The sequence below is a fragment of the Haliotis rufescens genome, unplaced genomic scaffold (genome assembly GCF_023055435.1).
Source record: "Haliotis rufescens isolate VD_foot unplaced genomic scaffold, xgHalRufe1.0.p SCAF_2, whole genome shotgun sequence".
NCBI lineage: Eukaryota > Metazoa > Mollusca > Gastropoda > Lepetellida > Haliotidae > Haliotis > Haliotis rufescens.
The window spans coordinates 75,042,549-75,070,513 of NW_025963890.1; the positions used below are offsets into that span (position 1 = coordinate 75,042,549).

The 27,965-nt window shown below is 43.2% G+C and overlaps 1 protein-coding gene across 2 annotated transcripts; it reads left to right on the forward strand.

Annotated features, from left to right (window-relative positions):
* The first annotated feature begins 1,142 nt into the window (after positions 1-1,142).
* Positions 1,143-27,155, forward strand: LOC125381902. Of its 2 annotated transcripts, XR_007222126.1 has the most exons (4): positions 1,143-1,272; positions 4,174-4,264; positions 19,558-19,756; positions 26,983-27,155. XR_007222126.1 is itself a non-coding variant. In XM_048399260.1 (3 exons), the coding sequence occupies exons 2-3, from the start codon at positions 19,610-19,612 to the stop codon at positions 27,151-27,153; spliced, it is 318 nt and encodes a 105-aa protein (XP_048255217.1). In that variant the 5' UTR covers positions 1,188-1,272; positions 19,558-19,609; the 3' UTR covers positions 27,154-27,155. The 2 variants fall into 2 exon arrangements, 1 of the variants encoding a protein (XP_048255217.1); XM_048399260.1 differs by lacking the exon at positions 4,174-4,264 and having other exon boundaries at positions 1,188-1,272.
* Positions 27,156-27,965: the final 810 nt, after the last annotated feature.

Genomic DNA, 27,965 nt, shown 5'->3' on the forward strand with positions numbered 1-27,965 from the left:
GTCAGTGAGATAGGATTAATATACAAAGATAACAATATAATGACGGAGCCAATACCTAGGTATTTGGGATATATGAGAGTAAAAAAACGTTTTTTGTGTAACTTAAAATCACGAAACCTACTACAGCCAAATCAGGTAGATATATGTAATTGAAACCCGCAAAACCCTGGTTGATGCATGTAATTGAAACACATGGTATTAAATCTGGCACAGGCAAAGCACAGCTGGTGCATGTAAGTGAAACCCATGATAGGCCAACCGCAGACACTTATATGGAAGTGAAACCCTTGTGGTCAAGTTCGGTACTTGCAAACTGAGGCAGGTCAGACAGTCCGTCAGTCCGTCCATCAGCCAGTCAGTCAGTCAGTTTGGTGTTTAACGTCCACTGCTGAGCTAGTCAGTTTCGTGGACGGTGCGAGACGTGTGTATGTGAAACCCCTGAGGTCACGTCAGGTACAGATAAACCGAAGTTAACTTGTGAAATCCATGAAATCAAGTCTGGTGCATGCAAACCCGACTCGCGTGAAGATCCGGGGTAAAACATGTCTTCGGCAACCCATGCTTGCTGTAACAGGCGGCTATGCTTGTCGTAAGAGGCAACTAATTGGATCGGGTGATCAGTCTCGCTGACTTGGTTGATGCATGTCACCGTATTTCAATTGCATAGATCGATGCTCATGATGTCTGGTCCATTATTTACAGACCGTCGTCATACAACTGGAATATTGCGAAGCGCGGCGTTAAACACGTTATACAACCAAACAAGCAATCTCATGCTGCTACACTGACAACTATGATTACGTCCTTGAAAACAGCTACAAACCAAACAACTTACCGACTGTTAAACCAACAACCTCCGGGGTAGCTAGAAAGAAAATAATGGCTCATGACCTCGGTTTAAATTCGGCACAAATCATAAAAAGACTTGATTTTTGTTTCATGAGTTGTTTACAAAATCGCCTTTCTTTTCAAAATTGGTGACGCGTGGATATAAGCCGACGGACATAGAGCGCGTCTTGACTGTCTGTACTCACTATATGCTGACCTCAGTCCTCTAAACTATCTTTGAAACCAGGACAAGTGTCTTGTAGTTAGATGTCGACTTGACAACGCTGGTATGACCTTGGTGCATATTGCCATGCATACTTCTAATGTGACGCCGATAAGACAGCGTAGCTACACATAACCCCAACTACAGTTTACTGTTGTACTGACCACAGCATCAACAGATACACAACGTATTTCCTGTCTTTGTGGTACAGTTTGACAAAGGTATTGTGCTTTCTGTTTTTTTCGGTTTACGTCCTTAAATATTTAAATATTGAATTACAAAGATTCCTGAGGCTGTATGTGATACATCAACATAATGATACAAGTTACTTATGTAGATGTGCTGACAATGGAAGGCCTGGCTGTTTGTGTGTCATCGTATCCCGACGACGTGACCGTTGCTCATGCTATCAACCACTAAAGTACTCGTGAAGATGCAGTTAGCGAAATGTGATGCCGAGGGCAGTGTTGTGGTTACAGCGTTTGCTCGTTCTCAAACATAACTCACTCACTCACTCTTACAGCGATACTCCTTCAATACGGCACTCCTAGATAGGTCCTAGGACACGGTGGCCCTATTGTCTAAGGGCGCCGCAATTCCCTGTGCAGAGTAGCGTCCCTTAGGCACGCCAGAAGCCTATGATCGTGGGTTTGTTTGATTGTTTGTTGTTTAACAACGCACACAGCGGTATTCCAGCACAATGACGGCGGTTGGTAAATAATCGAGTCTGGACCAGACAATCCAGTGATTGACATTATGAGCATCGGTCTATGCAACTGGGATATGATGACATGCACCGACCAGGTCAGTGAGCCTTGCCACCCGATCCCGTTAGTCGCTACGAGTTTGCCCCTGTTATGTTTCTAGGTTTGTCAGCACCATACCCGTGCTCGTGGGTTTCACCAAAGTGGCAAACGTATGAGACCTGCATCACTTCGGGCTTTCCTCCCACATTAAGCTGACACGCCGTGATATAACTGTAATACTGTTAAAAGTGGCGTTAAAACTGGTGGTTGATCAAGCTCTAGATGTTCTAATTAGTTAGTAGAACGCACATACGCACGCAAGAACTCTCCCAGAAAAATATATGACCAGCCCTAAGTGTATTTGAGAAAGAAAATAACACAGTTACCCGCCCTGCAGACGCTGACCGTTAGAAACATTTGACCAGTTAGTGACATCGCGCTTCAGGTATCCCTTCTTGAATGGCCGACTTAGCAGCCACGGACAGTCGTGCAGGCTGTGTGTTGAGGCGCGATAATGTCTCCCGCCAGTCAACGATGCTATCTTCAGAGGGCCAGGGAATACAAAGTAAACGAGATCTCGGTGTATGTTTCAATTCTACGGGAAGAGGTTAACATATTTTGTCTGTTGAGAGGAACAGAATGTTGGTTGATACAAGTGTATCAGGGATGCTTGCCGAGTCAACCGTGCGCTACAGAAGAGTGATTGTCGGAGTCAGTTTTGAATTGAATTGCCTTTGTTTTATGCTGACTTCGCACAGACACGGATTTATGTAGTTACGTCCTCGTCACTTTGTTAGTTTTAACCTAAACATGAAAACAGATCTCATTCAACCTATTGAACAACCAACAAACAAACCAACCTATGCACAACCAATCAACAAATCGGTCAACAAAACAGTCAATCAATCAAGCAAGCGATTAACGCTGCACTCGGCAATATTCCAGCTAAATGACGGCGGTCTGTAAATAATCGAGTCTGGACCAGACAATCCAGTGACTGACATCATGTACATCCATCTATGCATGATCCAGCCGATCCCCTTAGTCGCCTCCAACGACAAGCGTAGTCGTCTTTTACGACAAGGATGTATGGTTGCTGGAGACCTATTCTACCTCGGATGTTCAGGGGTCCCGCTGATACCGTTTAGCATTGGAACACCTATTCACCCACAACAGATAATCATTAAACGGCCGCAGTCCGTAGGTTATTCTTTGAGTAATGTCATGTCGCAATGTTGTCTTAATGTCATGACAGTCTCTCACCAACCCGTCTTCACCGTCGCTCACTTCAAGGCAAACATTAGTTTGACAGCTCGGTTTCAGAACACACAATGTAAAATTCATGTAAGTAAACAGTGATAGTATGCGACGCCACTTGTTTTGTGCTACATATGCCCCGCAGTCAACTAACTGTGACCCGGGGATTGTACAGAGTCGAGTCAAGTGTTGAATAAATAAAGTCCGTACGCTTGAAAATTGAATTGGCGTTTCCTTGCTGTGTTAAGTGACTGGTTAGAAGCGGGCGAAGCGACAACGCTGCATTAAGCCTGCACCTAGTGAGATGTAATCTGCACTTATCAAGTACAAATCTCGGTCGCCTTGGCCTCATGAGCGTGTTATGGCTTACTAAATAAAAGCGACAAAACCTTTCCGAAATAAAAAAAGGTCCATTGTGCGGAGCCTATGAGTAAGGTGAATACACTGTTACAGTGCGATGGAAATCTTCAGTGATCATTTCAAAACAGGTTTTTAAAAAGAAAACATCCTAAAAAATCGAAGAATGGTATTTCTGAAATACGTTAAGTGTCCAGGCATGCGTTAACACAATTAACACAATGTCTTGACTTGTGTCCGTCTTTCGCAGACAGATTATGTATATTAATGCGACAAAATACCTTTCCATAACCATAATAAATATCCATTGTATGATTCCGACCATATCATAAGCATGTGTTTATGCATCACTATAAAACAGTGATGACACAAGGCATTGGTGGGTGTATCTTCCCGGGGGTACCGCGTGACATTGTATTGCAGCCGTACCTGGGCCCTGTGCTGCTTCCGGTCAGAATAGGTCCCTCGTTCATGCTTGTGGTAAGAGACGAGTAGAAGGGGATCGGATGGTCAGGCTCCGTCACTTGGCTGATTGCGCGTCATCGTCCCCGATGGCGTGGCTAGGTGCTCAGTTTTTCAGTTTGTCCGCTGTGATGTAGCCGTGATAATGCAGTGTTAAACAACATTCATATTCATTCGAACCTGGTTGAATGACAGGATCTTAGTAAAAGGTTGAATATTACGGTTACAGTGTTCAGCGTCACTTCACGATACATGTTTCAATTATTTAACGTATATAGTTCGTTTTTGATCGGTTTTCAGTAGTCTTCCCCAGGTACTGTAGGCAAGGGTGTCACACATTCGGATTCACTCGACTAGTTTCGTCACCGACATAATACCTCGGGAAGCAAAGGTAAAAACGTTTTTTTATGGTGAATACAAAGGTCAAACCGCATGGCCGTGTTAACGTTGTGTTGTGTGATAGTCAAGATAGTCTCAAGATGTAACAGTAAAACAGTAAATGTACATGACAAAATATATAAAATCATGTTTATACTAAGAAGTATTTTATATGTTATTGAATTTGTAAATATAAGATGAGGGGCTAGTAGCCCAAGTCTTCATAAATAAACTCTTTTCTGTTCTGTGCTCAACAATCTTGATTGAACAAAACAGACACTGGTCTTCTGAAACTCTGAAATATCTGACAGCACCTGCTGTGGTATGGTTGCATCTGTACCACACTTTACCATACTTTTTTTTACGTCTAAACGGTTCTATGTTGCACCTGGAAACCCTAGGGATCCTACGACATGGATCGACTTGGCCGTAGTTCGAGACACGCGGATGTCGATAATGATTCAGTATGGACCATTAAGTAACGTCGACTTGCCCAGCAAAAGAAAGTTTACACTTGAAAATTGGATTTGACCCAAAAATTACAAACGTTATTAAAGCGTTACGAGGCTTAAAACAGTCACACTAACACCGCAAAGTAAGGTCCAAAAAACAATACCCATATCAATACATCACCATCGTATAACAATAATTCCTCCGAAAGCCCTACTTCTATGCCATCATAGCCAATACTTTCTGCAATCACACATCACACCAAAAAAACAACTTACATTTTAACAGACGTCCTCTTCACTCTCAGTCACCGTAATCAGTTGTTAGATAAAACGCTTAGCGTGCCATATGCCTCAGCGCATGCGCAGAGCGGGGAACTCGTCACTTCTTTCTTGTGAGCGCTCAGCCAAACACCTGGATTTGTTTAAGTTATTTTAGCACACGTATTTGTGTAGACTTAGCCTAGACTATTAAAGACAACTATATTTACGTTGTACCATTTCTGCCGTTAACAGTTGCGGAGGTAGTATTTTAAAACGTACTTTGGGACAATGGACTCACCAACCACTGTCTACCAGGGATGTGGCCACGCCATGGTTGTCGGAGAACCTCGTTATCAATCAGTGTTTCCTCTGTCGAGCAGAGCTCAACTGGTGCTCAACTGGTGCTCAACTGGCGCGAATGTCCCCGATCCAGGGATCATCGACGGTCCCATGTGTCTTCATCAAAATCTCCGAAGTCGCGGTCGTCAGGGAAGTCATCTACCTTGACCGTCATGCGGTTGCTCAATTACCAGCTAATGATGATCATTTGTACAGTCTCGTCACGTCACCATCTCCACCAACATGATCGTCTCTATGGCGAAGTTCAAGTAGACGAAGAGAATAAATCGCTTGACGATGGACATCGGAGCTAACATAAATTTGTTATAAAATTGCTTACATGCTCTGAGATATCCGAGCTTGTCAAGAAGTCGGTAGCCCACACTGCCCATCACTGCCCCGGTGCTGTTCCATCAGAGTGAGTGAGTATGTTTTGACACCGCTTTTAGCAATATTCCAGCAATATCGCGGGTGGGAAATCAGAAATGGGCTTCACACATTGTTCCCATGTCGGGAATCGGGTCTTCGGCGTGATGAGCGAACGCTTGAACCACAAGGCTACCCGACCGCCTCTGTTCAATCTGAAGTTACACGGATTAGGATCCAGATGTCTACCATCCACCTCGCGGGAACAGTCAAGGGGTTCATCCTCACATCAGCTCCTTCTCGAGATCCACCCTAGACATGTCGCTTCAGGCAGAGATTCCTTTCACGTGCCCCTCCTACTTCGTCACGCCCTCTCCCCTCTGTCTTTTATGACCCCTAGTAACCGGTGAGGGGATGGGTTTTTGTGTGGGGGGTTGATGTGTGTGTGTATGGGGGGGCGGGCGGGGGGGGGGGGGGGGGGGAGGAGGAGGAGAGGTCTGCTCCCAGGAACAGGGACTTGTTGCCATTCCTGACTTTCCTGGGCCACCACCTCTACACCTCTAGTTGTTCATCCATGGATTCTTATCCTTACTTAGTACTCCAACTTCTAAATGCCTATCAAAGAAGGAACCTCTACATCAACTCACCCCTATCAACCTGGTTTTGCCTCTGGATCTCAACTACCGGCTTCCGGACTTCATCGGCTGACAACTGGCCCGCATTTCAATTTCTTGAAGTTTTCTAGGGTTCCGCGCAAGTGACGACAACATAAGATATCGCCTGCTCCGAGTGTGATGTCAGTTCAACCGGAAATGACTTCGTAGAAGGGAGTAACATCAGGTTACAGGAAGTGACGCCATTGAAACCGAATGGGATCGACCATAGAAACGGACGTGACGTCAGAAACCGAAAGTAACGTCACAAGACCAGAGATGTCATTGAAATACCAATATAACGGTATTTACAGTGCACGTATAATTTTTGTGTTAGGTATTTATTGTGGATTTTCTAAAACGGTTCTATGTGTCCATATATGTCATTAACGGAGAGATATCTGGGAATACTATATGCTAGATCCCAGCAAACGAGGTTGCCCGAACCTACCCGGGTACCTGCTGTAGGTCTCAAGAGGTAGGCACAAACTGTCCGATTTGGAAATGTTTGACCGAGCTCTGGTAAAATGTGTTTAGATACATGTATGAAACGATCTGGTGTATACAGTGAAGTTGACTGAAGTTTTATTTTGATTCAAACATATAAAAGTCAGAAGGAATGGGCGTAGTAGTCAGGAAGAACTACGAACATTAGTGACTTGTAGTTTAAATTAAACATAGAGATTGAGATACCTTTTGCCATTAAACAATATATCACGTGAATAACCACGGGTCCGGGTAGTCCTGTGGGTACTCGGGTCCTACTCAGTACCCAAGCGACCCGAGTACCCGATTTACCCGTCCCAGCCCTAAATTCTAAGCAAAGTACCCCTGTAACACCAGGAAGTAGTCCCTCCCACCAACATACTGGATGTAGAAGAGAAGTGCTCATGCGCTGAAGTATTTGAAACGATATGCGGTATTCCTAACAACTGATTAGGATGTCTGACAGTGAAGAGGACGTCTGTTGAAAATCTAAAGATATGTTTAGCGTGATGTTAACCAACTTACAAGAATGTTGTCTATGTTGTAATGGAGATAGTTTTCTTAGAATTATACACAATTGTAACTATTGTTCGATTTCTTGACTGTTTCCTTTTTAGCCACCATCAAACTTGTGTGTGTCCTTTCTCTTGCCCGGCGGCGCATTACGAGTTTCGCTGTATTTTAAAGATCCGCTGTATTTACTTCAGTCTGTGCTTAAAATCGGTCTTTGATTGATTGGTTTATTGATTGTAGCGCAGGTGTTACAACAACACCATACGTCCGTCTTCGTGAACATACTGCATCACCCTACAAGGCGGAAACCTCAATTTGTTCGGATATTCACACAAGTTCTGCTCTGTAAAACATGTTTTTCTAAACACAATGGGACTGTAAAACATTCATGTTGAAGCCCTTACAAAGAGAAGTAATTGGCTTGTAAGCAGAAATGAATGAACAGGAAGAGTTCCTGATGCTTTTTGTTATGTGCCCGTCAGAACCTTGGGAGTGCATGGTGTTGTATGTTGCAGCTTTCAATTTCAAATACAAAGATACCTAGTTTATAGACAGGTGAGACAAAGGGAGACTTGCAGATATCCAGCGTTGAGACGGGTAGGCCAAACGGAGTTATGGAGATAAGTAACACACCCACATCGACCCTAATGAGATAGGCGAATTCATATTTTGTCATATCCCCACCCGTGTGAAACGGCATCAGATTCTTAAAGTTTCATCAAAGCACAGTCCAACTACATGCTGATTCCACGATAGTAAAATACTAGTAGTTCAATTGAAACGTATGTATATCGGAGAATATTAGACCAAATAGTCCGTCATTCAGCGCTGAGAATCATTTTGTTTCATTTAATATAAACAGTAAGTACTTCACAGTAGACGACACTGGATATCTGATAAATAATCAAACACATGCAGTTTACCTCAAACCATTCACTGGTTCATCGACTCACATCATTACAAATTGGAAATGCGGAAACCTTGCGATTTCTACAATGTCAACTCCAACAAATTACATCACTGATTTAGTGTAGAGTCAGGTGGACCACCACTGCTTGTACTGTGACTTCTATTCACTGCAAAACAGGGGGCGCGGATCCAGGATTTTAAATGGAGTGTGTGTGTGTGTGTGTGTGTGTGTGTGTGTGTGGGGGGGGGGGGGGGGGGGGGGGGGGGGGGGGGTTCCACTGGGGGCATCTGTAACTGCAGTGTGTGTGTGTGTGTGTGTGTGTGTGTGTGTGCCCTACCAAAAAAACATAAACACAGTACGTATATTATTATTAAATTGGCTTAAATTGATAATTTTAACTTTGTGAGTAAACTTAAATAAGGTCTAAATACGATTACTTTCGGAAGTAATAAGCCTTTTAACGTAGTCTCGCGAGAGAAAACGAGATCTCGTTCTGAGAAGAGATAACAAGTTTTATATAGATTCAAAAAGTTTACTCCACAGGCATCTGAGATTCAACATACTCCAGGTATGTTGAATCATCTACGAATCTATTTCTGTCTGTGATGGTCAAAGTAAAGGACGGAGTGCTGACTGCTGTTTGAGTTCATAACTCCAGCACCAAGGTGAAGTCTAATGTTCATACACCACCCCCTCGAACAGTGGTTAACACAGAAGGCGGTTCTGTTGTAAAGTAATAACAGTCTCTTGTTTGTTTTTTCTTCAAGTTGTGTGCACTTCGCTGTTGTCAAGATCTGCGTGAATTCTCATGAATCTGTCGCTCGTCTGTTCCTCAGGCTGTTTGGTTCTTGAGGCTGTCTCAGCTGGAAAGACAAATATATCTAGTCAATTAAATGAATCGATTGTAAATGTCTAAGATGTATGTATGACCTGTGGTCTTCACGTAATGTTGACAAAATAAATGAGACAAAAGTTATCTTAATCGTAAACGGTTCTTTTGGGGGGTGTGGGTGGAATTTCGACCTTATTTCAGTTTACTCACAAAATTAAAATTTCATTTCGCATGCTTATAAAATTAAACATTTTATTTCGTAAACTGAAACAAGGTCTAAATTCGGTGGCTTAAAGTTAAGTTGTGAGAACTTTTTTAGTTAATAAATTCCTTTCGCTTCTATCAATGTGTTTGTCATATAATCTCTTCAAGGTAGTTGCTTTGGACCAATTAGCGCATTTAACGATTTCATCCACTGACATGCCTTGAGCTTTGGCTTTTGACGTTGCCGCTGCTCCAGTGGAGTGCGTTTGAAATTTATCTACGTTGATGCCTGCTGCCGACAAAGTTTTCTTTAGCCAGTTTGATATTGTACAAGTCACAACTGGGTTGAGTGGGGCAGTGCATCCTAAGAAAAGCTGTCATCGTCTTAGTTTATTGGTGCGCCATTGGTTGGTGCGTTGCAGGTACATGTATGTCCTGAGAGTGAGGATAGGGCTAAGTATGTCTTGCTCAAACGAGTGTAAAGTCAGTTTGTCTGGTTTTGATCCAACCTTTCTGGTTTTGGTCAGTTTAACTAGTGTTATGTCTACAGTATCACCTATATCTTTGATGAACTCTGGATTGTGCAGCTCGGAGGCACGACTAGCATTAGTCAAAGCTAACAGCATGGCTAACTTGTGGGTTAGTGTGCGGTCTGGTAGTTGTTCATTAGGCCCCAACTTGGAAATGTAATCTAGCACAGTCTTTACATCCCAAGTGTCTGTGTATTTTGGGAGAGGAGGCCTTTCATTAAAGAGAGCTGCCATTGTCTCCTTGATTGCTTCACATTGGCCGGCAGATGCGCCGTTGAATTTGGGGTGAATTTTGGCGATGGCCGACATTTATCCATTGATGGTGTGTCACTGAGAAAATTCATCATATCTGCCAGAGTTACGTTAACAGGATTAACTTCCCTCTCAGTATACCAACTACTCCACTTCTTCCAGGAGCTGTTGTAAGCTTGTCTAGTTCCAATACGCTTGGCCTTACTGAGTAGCGTGGCAGCCGATTCTGAAACTCATGATCGGTAGCGTTCCCGGATATTTTTCATGCCGCTAAGATCAACGCTTGTTGTTGAACGAGAGGGTGTGGTTCTCCTGTTGTGGATGTGAGCAGATCGTGGTTCGGTGGTGGCATCACCAGTTCTTCCACCAACATGTTCATTAGTACTGGGAACCAGGGTTGACTCTGCCAGGTGGGAGCTACTAACACCAAGGTTGATCCTTCTTTCCGTACTTTGGCCAGGCACCTCCCTATCATACAAAAAGGGGGAAACGCGTATGCTTGTTTCCCTGTCCATGGGACTGAGAAGGCGTCGATCTGACATGAATGAGGATCTGGCCTCCAACTGACATAATTGTCTAACTGGTGATTTAGCCTGTCTGCAAACAGGTCGACTTGGAATGAGCCCAACAGCTGATTTATCTGGTGGAATATGGACTTCTTTAGCATCCAACTGCTGGCGTCTTTGCAGCTCCCGGATTCCCAATCCGCCTGGGTATTGTCTTTCTCTGGGAGGTACTCTGCCGTCAGGTAAATCAGTCTCTTCATGCAGAATTCCCATATCTATTGAGCTTGATTGACTAGTGATACTGATTTCGTCTCGACTTTCTTGTTGATATAGGCTACGCTGTTTTGTTGTCCATTTGAATATGGACATGTATTTGTCTTGTCTTTGGTAAATGTCTGTAGGGCTAGAAGCTTTGAGTTCCAGAAAGATGATATGGTTTTGCTGTTCTGACAGGCTCCATTGTCCTCCTGTGTTCTGCTTTTGACAAACGGCTCCCGGTTGTGATCGTAAGGTTTGGACTCGGGTTGATGAACAACTTGCCGTTCCATTCACCATTTCAATTCCTCCTTGCATGTCTCCGTGATTACCGTCACTGTGTCGTAACGACCCTGTTGGAGCAATGCTTGGGGTTTCAACATCTGTACTCCTGTGATGCAGTGGAGCTGGTGAGATTGCCATAATCCAGGCTGTCAACATCCCTATTTGTTTCGACAGACTCCTGGCTGAATTTCTCGTGTTTTGTTTCTGCTGGTAAGGCTAATAACATTTTCTGGAGTCTAGTTTAAAAAACCTGGAAATTCTATCAGTTGCGTTGGTTCTGTCATGGATTTCTTCCAGTTCATGACAAACCCTTACTTCTGCAGCAGTTCTATTGCGGAGTTCCTGTCTATGATCAGGCTTTGTTGATTCTGATTGGTTGTTATCACGTTGTACATGACTAAATAAGTGGAGATTCTCATGCCCAGACGCCTCAATAACGATATTATTGGTTTCATAAAACCCTGGGTGCTGACGTCAGGCCGAACAGGAGACACTGAAATTGGTATGTTTTCGTGTTCCACTCGAAACTCAGATAAGTGTTGTGTTTGCTGCTTATCGGTAAGCAGAAGTATGCATCTAATTTTATCATGGAGTCAATTTGTATGATCATTTCTGTCACTGTGACGATACCTTCGACCTTGAAATGCTGGCGTGTCTTAAATCGGTTGAGTTGTTTGGCATTGAACACCGGTCTGTGTCCGTTCGCCAGTCATGGCCTGTTGTTGTGCGTTTGGCATGTTTAACTGCTTGACCTGGACCGTTGGGAATGGTGTTTGGAGGAGGTAAATTGTACGTGCCTTTTGGTAGGGATAGTACTGGCTGTGTTTTGGTTGCCGTATCCTCTTCCCCTTTGGAGGGCACAGGTGGCCCAGTCGTCTAAGGCGCCGCGATTCGCTGTGCAGAGTTGCGTCCCTTGGGCACGCCAGAAACCTATGATTGTGGGTTCGAATCCCGGTTCGCCCCAATTATGTTTCTAGGTTTGTCAGCACCATACCCGTGCTCGTGGGTTTCACCGAAGTGGTAAACGTCTGAGACCTGCATCACTTCGGGCTTTCCTCCCACATTAAGCTGACACGCCGCGATATAACTGGAATACTGTTAAAAGCGGCGTTAAACTCAACTCACTCACTCACTCTTTCTTCCCCTTTGACCATTGTAGCAGCCTCTGCCTCTTGTCCCTCTAGGTGTGGAAACGCCCCCCTGTGACCCTGTGATTTAAACTGACTCTGAGTGATTGAGCGAGGATTTGGATTGGACCTCTCCCTTATGTAAATGCTGAATCCGCCATTGTGCCAGATCTATATTTGGTCACGGTTCTAAATGAATGTATGTTACTGAGTATTGCAGTAATTTGCTTGAGTCGTCTGTAGGTGTTGTGCTATTGTCACCATCTAAACTAGTACAGATCCTATATAGTAGCCAACATATGAATGGCTTAAATCAAAGCTGTCGAGAGAAAGGGGATACATGGCAGTTACATCGGAATCTAAATAAACACGTGCAATATATCCGGTTGCTGATGCAGCTCAGATGATTAAACTACCACGATGCTTTTCCCAGACCGTCGGATGATGTGTATTCTCGTTAGGCAGAATTAATGGGGTGATTTTGTTTTCGCCCTAGACTGAAATATTACACCTTGTCAGGTATTCCTTAAATATAGTGTAATGATCGTCCAACCAGTGACTTGCAGCATGAGTAGCGACCGCCGACCCACAAACAATTAACTATGTCAAATATGATTAGCACCCTTTCTTCCTTTTAGTTCTTCCTTACGGTAAACATTAGGTACTGTGGATCTATTCCTCCCCGTGATTACACTGGACTACTGTTGACTATTGTTTGACGGAATCTCCGGGTATAACACTGGATTACTGTTGACTATTGTTTGACGGAATCCCCGGGATATAACACTGGATTACTGTTGACTATTGTTTGACGGAATCCCCGTTGTATAACACTGGATTACTGTTGACTACTGCTTGACGGAATCCCCAGGGTATAACACAGGATTACTGTTGACTATTGTTTGACAGAATCCCCGGGGTATAACACAGGATTACTGTTGACTATTGTTTGACAGAATCCCCGGGATATAACACAGGATTACTGTTGACTATTGTTTGACGGAATCCCCTAGGGTATAACACTGGATTACTTTTGACTATTGTTCGATGGAATCCACAGGGTATAACACTAGATTACTGTTGACTGTTGTTTGACGGACTCCACGGGTAAAACACTGGATTACTGTTGACTGTTGTTTGACGGAATCCCCGAGATATAACACAGGATTACTGTTGACTATTGTTTGACGGAATCCCCGGGGTATAACACTGGATTACTGTTGACTATTGTTTGACGGAATCCCCGGGGTAACACTGGATTACTGTTGACTATTGTTTGACGGAATCCCCGGGGTATAACACTGGATTACTGTTGACTATTGTTTGACAGAATCCCCGGGGTATAACACTGGATTACTGTTGACTACTGCTTGACGGAATCCCCAGGGTATAACACAGGATTACTGTTGACTATTGTTTGACAGAATCCCCACGGGATATAACACAGGATTACTGTTGACTATTGTTTGACGAAATCCCCACGGGTATAACACTGGATTACTGTTGACTATTGTTTGACAGAATCCCCAGGGTATAACACAGGATTACTGTTGACTATTGTTTGACAGAATCCCCACGGGATATAACACAGGATTACTGTTGACTATTGTTTGACGAAATCCCCAGGGTATAACACAGGATTACTGTTGACTATTGTTCGATTGAATCCACAGGGTATAACACTGGATTACCGATGACTATTGTTTGACGGAATCCCCACGGGTATAACACTGGATTACTTTTGACTATTGTTCGATGGAATCCACAGGCTATAACACTAGATTACTGTTGACTGTTGTTTGACGGACTCCACGGGTATAACACTGGATTACTGTTGACTGTTGTTTTGACAAATCCCTACAGGTATAACACAGGTTTACTTTTGACTATTGTTTGGTGGAATGCCAATGGGTTTAACACATTGGATTACCGTTGACTATTGTTTTACACAATATTACCTGGGAGTGTATCGGTATTATGCAGTACCTTTTGTATTTTGGTTTACATAATTATTTTCCAAAATCATATGGTTGAAATACACCTTTTAGTTAGGTGAAATGAAATCATGTATGAAATCATGAAAGAATAAAAAGTTTCTGTGGACAAGCAATCAATCAGGGGCACTGATCTAACGCCATTCCCCGGAACTGGTTGTTGCCTTTGTTATTGTTTTTTTCCCCGTGAGTACCCGGATGATACGCAACGCAACTGAGCGTGACCAGAGACTGGGCTACCGTCTGCAAGGACAGCTAAATAAACTTGGAGGCTGGAAGCAATATTTCTTTTACGCATTTTTAAACACTGATTGGTTAACTGTGATCTATAAAGATTTCGACAAAGGGCGCATGTTAATTAATTTCTTCAGCCTAAACAGACAAAAAGAACGTCGGAGCTCATCGGATGTCGTCATTTGGAAATACCCCAGATGGTTATAGTTTAATAATAATAAAAAAGTATCCATGCAGTGAAAGCATTTTCGGATTTCGGATTGCGTCGATAATACGATTACTACTCCTTTGTTGTCATCCACGTTTTCTGGTATAACCCTACACTTGTGTATTTGTCGTCATTCACTTGATGCTCAGTTAATGAATTTGTTACAGGTACAATTAGTGGTAGCACCACTAAGATTACCTGACAAAGGTTCCCATTTGGCATTTATTGTGTCTTGGGTAATTATTCAATCTAAATCCAGGTTTGAAGTGAGGTGAAGTGTGTGTTATGTAATATGCACGTGGCAGCCCAGCAAGAGGTGAATGATCAGGTTGATTTACTTTTTTGGTAAATCAACGGATCGTTCCTAGTCATCAAAGGATTAACAGAAATTACGTTAATTGAATAATCACTGTTATCTTGCACAGTGGATATGTCAAAAGTGAGTGTTTACACGTCAAGGTTTACTAAAACAAAGGGAATACACTCATATCATGGCGTGAAGTGCCGATGTAAAAGCAACATACTTTGTTCAAAGGGTTAACTGATATTACGTTGATTGATTGCTCATTGTTATCTATCACTCAATGGATTTTTTAGGAACCGTGGACGTTATGAAAATAGTTGTCACGTGGGCTTTCTCAGCCGACCTTTGAGACTTGACACCTATGTGAAACACCTGAAACAATCTAAGTGATCAGTTGAGAAACGACCACGGGTTATAATATATATAATCTTTGTACAGCTGCAGACAAGTGGGATATTGTTCCTTTGTGTGGATATTCACGGATACATTCCTCGAACAAGGAAGCTGGCTAAAATTTATACACATAAATTTGGTAGGTTGTAATTATGGTATTTACATTTTGTTTTCCTTCATTTGCTGTAGCATTGAACAGATTCGTTCTTGTTCCTCTACGTCTTGGTTGGGAAATTCTTAAATGCGCGATAGACGTTGTTTTCACAAGTCTTTTCCTTTGAAAGCTTGTATATATTACCGTCAATTTGTAAAATGTGATTCTCTCAGGCAATTTATAAAATGTGTAAATATTTCAGTCATTTTGACTGAAAAATCTGACCAGGTTGACTAAAGACGATCAAAAGGGCCAAAAAACATCACAACAGATTATTATGTAGGATTAGAAGCCAAACAAAATAGAAACGTACTTTTCAACGTAACATTTTCAGTCTCTTGGTGATGACATTAAACATCAAAATGTTTGGAATTCGTTATCATAATAATACAGATGGAAATGTTTTTCAGTCACTTTGTAAAATAAATGAATATTGAGGCGTTTAATAAATTTTAAAATGTTACACATTTTGACTGTAAAAAATATACACACTATAAAAAAAGCAATGCTCAGGTGAAATATTTACTTTGTGTTGCAAGTAAAAATATTGTTAACGAAAATCGCAAAATTACCAAGCAAGTGACTTATCAAAACATCGTCACCATTACTGATGGTACCCACAAAGATACCTACATTTCCTTATTATCTCGAAAACTGTATTTCATTTTGTTGATCAATGTGACCATACGTCCTTATTACTTCCCATAAAAGTGACTAATACGCTTACGAATGGCGCAGCAGAGGTCGCGAACTAGTCTAGATTTCTGCTATACATCCGGGTACTCACTGGGAAAAAACAATAACAAAGGCAACAACCAGTCCCGGGGAAATGCTTTAGATCAGTGCCCCTTTAAAATCAGATCTTAGGTCTCCCGCTACCGCAATACAAAGATCTGACAACATTTGAGGTCATGTCGGAACGACCTTTCATCCGACGAAACAGAGAGGCGCTTACCAGATCGGGAGAGTGACAGTCAGATCTTAGCTCTCACTACCGTTAAACAAATAATTGAGGACACCCCATTACAGGTCACGTCAGAACGACTTTTCGCGAACTTTAACTGACCAAAGAAATGACAGGAAGTCGACATAAAAAGCAGAAGCAGCTTTAACGGGGCACAAGTTGCAAACTCCCGAAGTCCATTCCAGGCTAGGCTTTGAAAAATATTTTGACAAAAGAACGAACTAACATTCAGAAATGTCTGATAAATGGCCGACATGGTATGGCAGTACTTCCCACAGGCTATGCAGTCTCTTCCATTCACATGTTTATCCCTTTGAAGCGAGAGATAGACGATGACTTTGATTGAACCAGTTGTACAGCCCATAACGGTCGTTTGTTAACGCTTTCGAGGTTGCATACTTGGAAAAGACATTCCGACTGTCACTTTCCTGATCTGGTAAGCGACGCTCTGGTTGGTCGGATGCATGGTCGTTCTGACGTGACCCGTAATAGGATGTGCTCGGTTTAATCGGAAGCGAGAAGTAAGATCTGATTTTAATAAGATTGATTGTTGAAGTAGAGACGAAGTCATCAATATCCACCAAAAACCTTCACAACAACAACAACGCTGTCTCCGGGTTCACAGCGTCCAAGTTTGAAGTGTAAGTAGCTTTGCTCATGACTCAAATCAACAGCTTTCCTCTGTGACGTCACGCCCTCATAATTTCATGAAGTCTCGAGCTCTGGGTGACAAATCACCTGAAAGAACTTGACACATGTCATAAACATTTCAAAGAAAGGCTAACCAAACACTGGGATAGATAACTGCGCGTTATACATTTGCCCTATTAAACTCGCGAATTGATTATACACCAACGCAGATTGACATTCCAGTCACAACAACACAACACGTCTAGGTAAGGCTAAATTGATCCGAAAGGGCATATTTCAGAGATTTTCCTGGAATATTTGAACACGAGTGCGTCTTTCGTCCAATCTTTTTTCCTTCGGAGATGGAGACAAAATCAGTAGAAATATATATGGTACAAAATTCATCTTGGATCATGGACTTGTTAGCCATTTGTACAAACACTTTAATGGTTTCCTCGATGGCAAAAATGGCACACTTTGACAAGGAAAAGAGTATCAGCACTCGGGGATGTGAATCTTCATCCATTTCAACTTTAACATTTCCCAAGGGCTTCAATACAAAGGTGTTACCATGTGGTGATATGAGGCTTCGATTACTCTTTTAATTCACGCTCAGCGTTACCATAGTACTTCTTTAAGAGCAGTTCCTGAAATCCCGATTTCTATAGTGAGTGATGAGAAACAGAGTGATGTGGACTAGTCCGGGCTTTATCGGACAGGCACCTGTGCTTCAGTTAATTCGCCTGGACCTTAGAGGATAAAGTCATGGGCTATTTTGAAACCTCGACCTGCATTATCAGATGAGGAGGTGGGTTTCTGGGACGATTAACAAGGTGGTCAGTTTTACTGGGAAGGAGAAATCTGAATCATCTGAAAGGGTTGGAATGGGGGCGGTGAAGTTTTGTGGTGGGGCTGGGTAGGAAGTGGACTTACAGTGTCTTTCTGCGAAAGAAGGATCCAGTAAATCTTTTTGGAACCACGATACTATTTTCTGAGCATCCAGCAGGTCCAGTGAATGATTGTTTTTGACAAGTCTGAGGACAAATTAATATTTTTAGTATTTTCAGGAGAAGATTATTCAGAAGATGATTAGGAAACGTGAAAATGATCAGGAAAACCCGAAGTAATGCAGGTCTTAAGACTTCACCACCATGGAGAAACCAACGAGCACGGATATGGTGCTAACAAACCAAGAATCATAAACAGGAAGAATCTGGGATTCGAACCTTTATTATAGAATCCAGGCACACACCTAAGCAACGCGACTCTCTGCTCACAAATAAAGCGGTACAGGTGACTTGGCTCTGGGTCGCCTTTGAAATAGACTGCCTGTTTGGTCTAGTGGTTGAACATCCGCCCAGAGAGCGGGGTCCGGGGTTCGATCCCCGGCTGCGACGTTAAAAAGTGGTACTTGTTTCGCTGCCTGGCGCTAGGCATTATGGGGCTAAAACAAGGACTGGTCGGCTCGGAGTCAGTATACTGTCTCTGAGTGGGGTAATCATGTTGAACTGCAGCATATGTCAGTGGGCTAGCACTATTAATCGGCATCAGTCCGGACCAGTACAAGCAGCCACACACACACACGCACACACACAGGCACGCACGCACGCACGCACGCACGCACACACACACACACACACACACACACACACACACGTCGCTATATAAGTGCAATAACCTCCTTTGAAATAAGAGCAGAGAAACGTAAACCGGTCATACAAACCGATATTCAAGTTACATCGCATTTTACCCCTTTTAAATAGATACATTTCTCTTTGAAACATGTGTTTATTATTGCTTTTATTATCTCGTAAAGACAGTTTGGATGATACGACGGGAGAATTTCTTCCTTCCCAGACCTCTGCCCAGCATTTTGCAATCAGATATTTAATTTGCAGTGGAATCTGACATATGGACAAAAACTAATCCAGTCGATGCCAAGGTTCAAATAGCTATTGCTTTCTCAGTCACAGAGAAAAACTTCAGGCTGGAACATTTGGCGCAGAGGGAGAGTTTTCATCCGACTCGGATTTCATTATTTAATACAAATTCTCATTAACGCAGATTAAATTAGAAAAACGTGTAATAGCATCGAAAGAAAAACTGTTATTTACCACCAGGTTCCTGTAAAGCTGAGGAAATATTTGACCTGTATCAAGAAGGATATACACATGCCATATAGTGGATGGTGTAGTTCGCCTGTCATCACATTGGAAGTAAAACAGGTTGTTGGTTAGCACCAAGGTTGTTTCCGATGTATCATCCCCATTTCTGGTTGTGTTTATAAACACGGGAGGATTTCACGGGGTTGTCTGATACGCGTACAGGTGCTTGTCATACATGACCTCAGATGTGCTACACGTTGTGCAGTGGGGCGCGAAGCGGATAGGATAGGGGACATTTTATAATAACTCAACACTAGCCTGTGGGATTCAAGCTGTTTTCTCGCCCTAGATTGTCGTCTGCAAGTTCACAGCTCTGAACCCTGTCTCCCAAATTCTACGCCATGGATGCCTTGAATATCTCCGAGAAGGGCCCCAGACCTGCGGAGGCTTTACCGTCGGCGATGTCCAGTTTGAGACGACGTCGTCTGCTTCGTCTGGCGTCGGTGGAGGAGATGACGAACCTGAGAACGCTGCAAGTAAAAACTGACGTAAGTAGTGTTAAAGGGCCCGTGTACGAATATAGGGGACATATCCTAACCACCAGGACATAACTCATTCATACGCAGTTAGGAGTTCACGGGTCAAACCGTTAATGTGAGGAAACGGCAGTTCACTCTTTGATTTCCGAGAGTTGGTCAACTGATATCTGTGAATGTTTAAATGTGAGATGTTATCTTTTGGCTATGTAATGGTGATATTCAGTCCGTATATTTAGGCAGTCGTGTGTGTACAGGCACTGACGTACTGGGGTTTAGCTTTTAGCTTGTTTTACATCAGTGACCTACAAACCCGAAGGCCTACGTGAGCGAGCATTTACATACACACGCTAATTATAACGCGAGATAGAGTGTAAGTTTCATGACATGCGGAGATACGTTACTGTTTGTACCAGTCTGAGGGGCAACGCGCTCGACACGCAGTAAGTTCGCGTTCGAGTCCCTGCATGTCTACATTTCCTCGTGCTTGTGGGTCGATTTAAGCCCGCCCACACAATACCAGAGCGTCGACTGCAAAGAAAAAATCGCTTGTAGTTTTAAGATAAACTGCCTTAATTAACGAAGCGCAGCGACGGCAGTAATATGTTTCAATCACAAAAAAGAAGAGATTTTTTACTGCTTGCTGTCCCGACGCTTTGGGAAATACCCTTTTTATGATGTAATTTCCGGGTGAAAAGAAAACACATGGTTTGACAAATAAGTCTTTCTTGAAGAAATAACGATGCCAACATCACAAATAAATGAAGAATTATTAATTCTTGTAGAACAGAAACATCCATGTCTACACGCCATTACAAAGACGCCGATATTGCAAATAATTCTTGGACGGCCATCAGCAAAGTTTGTCAATTTAATTAATTGAAATCCAATCCCTTTGGCTCATTTAAGATCTGAAAGATTACGTCTATGCCAGTAATATCTTATTTTCTATATTTCTATTACAAAGTTCGCCTTTATTTGGTAACCGACACGTAAACTGTACTAAAGCGCTGCCCAAATGTGTGTTACAATAACGCAACCCCTGAAGATCCGGGTTGGAATAAGTCTTCAGCAACCCATGCTTGTCGTAGGAAGCGACTGACGGGATCGGGTGGTCATTCTAGCTGCCTTAGTTGATGCATGTCATGGCAATTTCATTAAAATCAGATCTTAGTTCTCGCTACAGCTAAACAAAGATCTGAGGACATCCCATTACGGGTCACGTCAGACCGACCTTGCGCGAACTTTGACCGACCAATGGAATGACCAATCAGAAGGCAGCTTTCTCGTGCTTTACGGCACTTATTTCAAATTGGCGACTACGCTTCGAAACATATTTTGACAAATTCTTGATTACAAATTTGAAACCTGAACAAAAGAACATTCTGGAATGGCTAAGAGATGGTCTAAATTTTAGATTGTATGGATTCAGTCGTTAAACCCGTAACTATCGCTCGGAGTTAAGTTTTCGAGGTTGCATGATTAGAAATCACATTCCGACAGTCGCTTTCATAATCTGGTAAGCGATGCTCTGATTGGTCGGCTGAAAGGTCGTTCTGACGTGACCCCTAATGGGATGTCCTCAGATGTTTGTTTAGCGGTAGCGAGAACTGAGTTCTGATTTTAATGAGATTGCATGTCATGCATGCCCGCGATAGTTTATAGGAAATAGGCCGTCGCGGAGAGGCAACGCTAATCACGCAACAGGTTCGCGTTCGAGTCCTACAAGACTCCACGTACTACGAATCTTCCCGAGGCAAGAGCGCTCACTGACTGTAAAAGTCCGGTTTCCACCCTTGCCGAACTTTCAGGATCGATCGTAGCGCCACCAGTGGCTATTACGAGTTATGTCCCTTCCATTGACCAATCAGATTCCACCTCTCACATCACTTGCATTTGCTTCAAACAAAATGGCGGCGCCAAGTCACGAAGATCCGATCGCTAATCAAGATCTATATTGTAATAAAACGGGTCTTACCCCGCGAACTGCATCAAAGCACTTTGGCACCTTAATTAAAAACATGAAAAGATTTGCAAACCATCTGTCGACGCCAAGTTGTCTGTACACATCCTTTGCAAATCCTGTAGTCGACCGAAATCTGCACGTTGAAATCGATGTTGTTTCCGAACCGGATGTCTAGTTCGTTTTGCGATTTTGTTAGGACTATGCATAGACTCGTTTATCAAGCCAAAATGTAACTCCGGAATCCCAGCCTAATTTGGCAAAGGAGGAAACTGAACTTTTATAGTCAGTTAACGCCCTTGCCTAGAAAAGATGCGTACTACGTGAAGTCGGCTTATATTGGGAATCGACCTCCGTGGAGGTGACGATGGGCCCTGTTAAACAATAGGTTCCAAATAAGCCTCCATGTATCCCTTGTAGGAGTCGGTTTACATTGGGAATCGGGACGCGTTGCACTTGTAGGGATGCCATCTGCTAACTTGTGGAACTCATTCTCAGTTGTCCGTGATATGGCAGCATATATATGTAATTACAGTTGAAAACGTAAACCCTCTTTAGGGACTGACAATTTCAATGTGTCAGCCACAGTTCGGAATCAGTACCTGTCGCGTTCCGTTCACTCCCGTCACTCCTAGTAGAAACAGTATGCAATTATTTCTTCGAAATCCTTTCAAACGCTAAATCATCATGTCTGCTTAATGTTTTGTATAGCCATCAACTGAATGAGAACTATCCGAGTGACTGATTACAGGGAGTTGTGACCATACCATTAGTATAAGATGTGATTGACGCCATCCATTTTAATATGAAGTAAATACACACCAGTACACATGATGTACCGTTCCTTAAGCCGCTGCGTGGTACTACTACTACTACTACTACTACTACTACTAATAATAATGAAATCATTTATATTATTGAATTTTCTGTCCCTTTTGACACTAATGTGATTGACAAGATTCAGGCATGGCAAACATAGGGACCTCGCTTTCGAAATGTCACGCTTGCATCCCAAGTACCAAGTTGTGCGACTCCACATTGTTCTCGGTGCCTTAGGTTTGATACTTACCAATTTGTTGGCTGACATTGGGAGAGTACTCGGGTTTGCTACCAGGAATACAGCCTTTCTCACAATCTGGGTAATGCAGAAGGCTGCAGTGTTGGGGAGTCTTCACATTCTCCGAAAAGTTCTGGGTGGGTTTGACAAGGCCGCGCTTCCTGGTAGAAGTCCCATTCACTGTCTGGCTGCGTGTAGAGGGGACAAGGGCCCTGAGCTGATGATGAGCTTAACCAGTCTGACTGTGCCAGTATCACTAAAACCCTCTTTGCTGCATTTTTTATTTTAATAACAACAACAACAACAACAATAATAGGCCATTTATATTGTGCTTACACAGGGGCATGCTCAAAGCGCTAGTATTAATCCGGCCACTGGAACAGTGTGCACTTAACAGTCATTCTCAGCTCCCAGGGGAGTATACAACCCAAGTTGCCTGTTAGGCGCTAGAAGATTAACAACAACATTGCCATCTTAACCTACCGGGAACCCATTCACCGCTGAGTGAATAGAGGCACCTTTCGCACAAAGTCACTTGCCCAAGGAGACACCACATGGTATATTTGTTCTGAATTGGCGATGCAGCTAGACTTTGTACAGTAGAGACTGAGGGTTGATGTTTGTTGATTAATGCCACACTCTGCCATATTCCAGCTATAGTAAAATAAAAGTTTTACCTCCTTACATAGAAAGAGGGGTCACGGGTGGCCCAGTCGTCTCAGGCGCCGTAATTTGCTGCGCAGAGTTTCGTCCCTTGGACACACCAGATCGTGGGTTTGAATTACGGTTCGCCCCGATTATGTTTCTAGGTTTGTCAGCACCATACCCGTGCTCGTGGGTTTCACCGAACTGGTAAACGTCTGAGACCTGCATCACTTCGGGCTTTCCTCCCACATTAAGCTGACACGCCGCGATATAACTGGAATACCGTTCAAAGCGGCGTTAAGCCCAACTCATTCACAGTAAGAATGAAGTTCTTGTGATGTTAATCATCGGTGCACTTGAACACCATTAATGTTTCGCGGCACAAAAAGTCAGAAAAAGCCTCCCGGCGACATGATAGCCCCAAGAGACTTGAAAATGAGTGCATCAAACTTAAATGAGCATACATAGGCGTGATTTGCGTAAGAATGCGTGTGACTTCACGGCGAATTTAGCAATGTCCCCGGGATATCACGGCTCATTGCAATTGGTACCCAAGTTGGGGAATCGAACAAGGGCGTGAGGACGTTAACAACCAGCGAACTCGTTAACAACCAGGTTAGCCCACCGCCAGTTTTGCGTATGTGCGAGTATGGTTTTAAGCCGCTTTTAAAATTCCAGCAATAACACGGCGTTGGACACCAGAAATGAGCTCCACAAATTGTAGCCATGTAGGGAATCGAACCCGGGTCTTCAGCATGACGAGCAAACGCTTTAACCACTAGGCTACCCCACCGCCCCGTTTTGCTTATGAAACGCACGTAGAGTAGGAAATAAAAGCAAAGGTTATCGAAGGCATATATGTTTTATCATTTTACTCTAACTCCATTTGTCTTGTCAGGAATCGGAATGGTTTCTGTTTGTGTTGCCATAGAAACATAATCTACCGCTTGTTATTTATTTAAAACTTATAGAATATCTACCTTCATTACTGAATTGTTGAATTATTTAAATAGTACATCGACTTTCCGCCAAACTAATGAGCATATCATGCTTTGAAAAGGAGCCTTTCTTGTCGAGAGTCGTCGTCGGGGAGAATAGGGCAAGTAAATGAATACTGTTTAACGCCGCAACCAGCAATAGTCCAGCTATATATACCATGTAGTCAAGTTAATCTCCGGGTGTGGGCGGGGCTCATCGGCGTTGAGTGAGTGTGGTTTTACGCCGCTTTTAGTAATATTCCAGCAACATCATGGCGGGGACACCAGGAATGGGCTTCACACATTGTACCTATGTCGGGAATCGATACCGGGTCTTCGGCGTGACGAGCGAACGCTTTAGCCACAAGGCTACCCGACCGCCCCCATCAGCGTTGACATTAAGGGCACACATCCCACGCACCACATCGTTATTTGTTGGTTCTTACGACAAGCAGGGGTTACTGGATTTATTCTGACCTGGAATCCTACTGTTGGCGCTGTGTGAAGTCGCGCGAGGGGATTAAATGGGCGTGCGGGGTTCTCTAGGGTGTCCTGGATTAGAACACATCAACGGTGGGACTCCGTTGTGAAACCTTCAACCATGGTTTCACCGACCGCTTTCTTATGAATATGTGACCCGTGAAGATCCGGGGTAGAATAGGTCTTCAGAAACCCACGCTTGCCCTAAAAGGCGACTATGATTGTCGTAAGAAGCGACTAACGGGATCGGGTGGCCAGGCTCGCTAACTTGGTTGATGCATGTCATCGTGTTTCAATTGCGTGGATCAATGCTCATGATGCCAATCACTGGGTTGTCTGGTCCCGACTCGAATATTTACAGACCGCCGTCATAGAGCTGGAATATTGCTGAGTGCGGCGTTGAACAACAAACAAACAAACGTACGTACGTTATCAAAACGTTACTATGCTGAAAACAGTCCCCGAAACACTTCAAACAGTAAGGTCCAAAACACAACTATGATACCGGTTTCAAATACATCACCATTAAATACACATTTCTTGTTTGTTTAATTATTTGCCACCATCAAATACGGTTGTGCACTTGATTTTGCCGGACAGTTTAGATGCAGCTATTCAAAATCAAAGATTGCTCAAGCGTCAACCCCTCTCATTCACTCACTGAGGACGATGGTGCTGTTATTGAATTGGCCGATTGTGTTGCTGACGATTTGCGCCAAGAAGTAAATTCCGTGCAACAGGTTCGAGGCCACGCGCTGCAAATGAGACAATACCGTATGCTTGTTGGTCGTTGACAACCTCTTTGCTGGAATGGAAACACCGATCATTGTTGACAAACGACATTGTTATGTATCTACTGTCACGAAACGATGCCATTCACTATCAATTTAAACTACTACATTGGCTGTCTTCGCCGTTTAGAAATAGCTGCAGTCCTAAAATCGTCCAACAGACAGATATTTGACAGGATAAATCAGCGCTTCCCGTTCGTATCAATCGTCAGCATTGTGCGCCATCCACAGATAGTGTTATTTCCAGATTCTTCGTGGAGTCGTTGATTTCGCGTCTTGCACGTGGCTCGTGCTGCTCGCGTGTGATTGAAGTCCGCTAGCTATCATTAACAGCTCCGGTTCCGTACTTGATCGATCCCACTTTTCTTAGCTTATTGGCTTCTACACACGTCAACTTCGCAAACTTATTTCTTCTCCCATTTACCGTAATAATGTGAATCCAGCGATTCAATCCTACAAGACTTGACAATCGCTTCTATTAATCCACCCGATTGCACAGCAAGAGTTTCGTCGAAAAAAACACAACAATGCCTCCCTCAAAGAATCTGTTTTAAGCAACGATAAAGATTCGCGCCAAATTGACCAATGTAGCAATGAGTTTATGAGACAAATCCCGTTTTTCTATATTCCTCCGCCCCCAGGTGCCGCTTGCATGACGGAGACAGTCGGCTGGTCGCTAGTGCCAACTGATGACACGACCATTGTCGTCTGCTTCACTGTCTCTTGGCAATTCACGCGGGATTATAAGAGACACTGAACCCATTTTGTTAATCTCTTTGGGAATGAATGGATGCATCATTCGAGCAGACGACCAGTAGTCGCAGAAGGGTCATCGGTCCCCTGTCAATTTGAAGACTTGACCAAGACAAACATGTCAGTTGATGCGACGCCAAGAATTAATCGACGGATCCGAGTTGCAAAAGTTACTGTTCCGTGACTCGCCCTGTTGCGACGAAAGTTTCACCTACATTTCGTTTTAATATTTCATAGCTTCAGAGGGTCGAATTTGGCGAAGAGTACCCGAATGGAATACCGGCACAAAGCGACCTTACCGTATTACACCTGATATCACTGAACTGTGTGTTGTATGAAAAATCAATGTCATTCCCTCAGTGGCGACAGTACTTGACGACGCGGCACCTAATTGGATTACTTGTACTACCTGTAAATACATATCATATGTGATCTGAAAGTCTACTGCAGGAACTTACTTCCAACATCAGTGTTGTGGCTGCGAGAGATACGCTATCCGTGCTCAGTCGGTATTGATTGCCATCAATATACGACCAACATCTGTCGTCAGTTACAAATCTTCGTATTTTCAGGATTTGATAACCAACGAAGATTCAACCTTTGCCCATCCACGCTGGGGAAGAGGACGTCGAATTCGGTTTTTATCCACTGGAGAAATGGCTGGACACGACAAGCGACCCAATCAGCTGTTTGTGCCACGGATTTCAGTGACACCTGTGGGACTACGAAAAAGCTTCAGGTGAGAGTTTCAGGTGCATGTAGTTTGTCGTTAATGAAACTATTCATTCTTTCACGTGTCCGGCATGGCAAGTTGTAAGATAACCTTTCAGATAAAAGAACAATTCTACAAGAGATGAAATTTCACATCCCTGTTGGATGAACAAATTTCATTTGAAAACATGGCCAGTTGTAACCTTACCTTTCAGCTGAAAGGACTTTGGTTCAAGGGAAGCATGTCACATGAATGCTTCTTTATGAACGATTTCAGATAACTTGAAATATTTTATTAAGCTTGTCCAGTAAACTGACACATGATTCCAGATCACTGAGTAATTCTTTTAGCACTACCGCAAAGGAAGAACATTATTAAAGAGCAAAGTTGACTGGCTTTGCTGGAGGGGCTGGTGCAGGTTGTTGATTAGAAGAGAGATCTTTGCTGTAGGGGATTTGTGCCAAGTTTATGCAGCATTGTTAACAAGATCATTTGTTCAATTATGAACATTGTCCTATCTGTCTTGTCAGCAGTGTTTACGATCAGTTGTTCCTTTGGTATCAGGTCTTCCAAGTTCCTGGTGGTATCTTCTGTCAGAGATGCTGTATAATGGCATATAATTGCCAAAGGGGAAAGGTCAAAGGACCAATGCTGCATGCATGCTCACAGACGTTGGTGGTATAACACTCTCTCTTTGTTGTTTAACACCACACCCAGCAATATTCCAGCTATATGGCGGTGGTCTGTAAATAATAAGAGTCTGGACCAGACAATCCAGTGATTGACATCATGAGCATCGATCTGCTCAATAGGGATACGATGACATGCATCAACCAAGTCAAC

Bases quoted from the DNA above. Each gene is read 5' to 3' on its own strand.
- LOC125381902 (XM_048399260.1), top strand. From the start codon at position 19,610: ATGGATGCCTTGAATATCTCCGAGAAGGGCCCCAGACCTGCGGAGGCT. The intron at 19,757-26,982 runs GTAAGTAGTGTT...TCGTATTTTCAG, and splicing joins CGCTGCAAGTAAAAACTGAC to GATTTGATAACCAACGAAGA.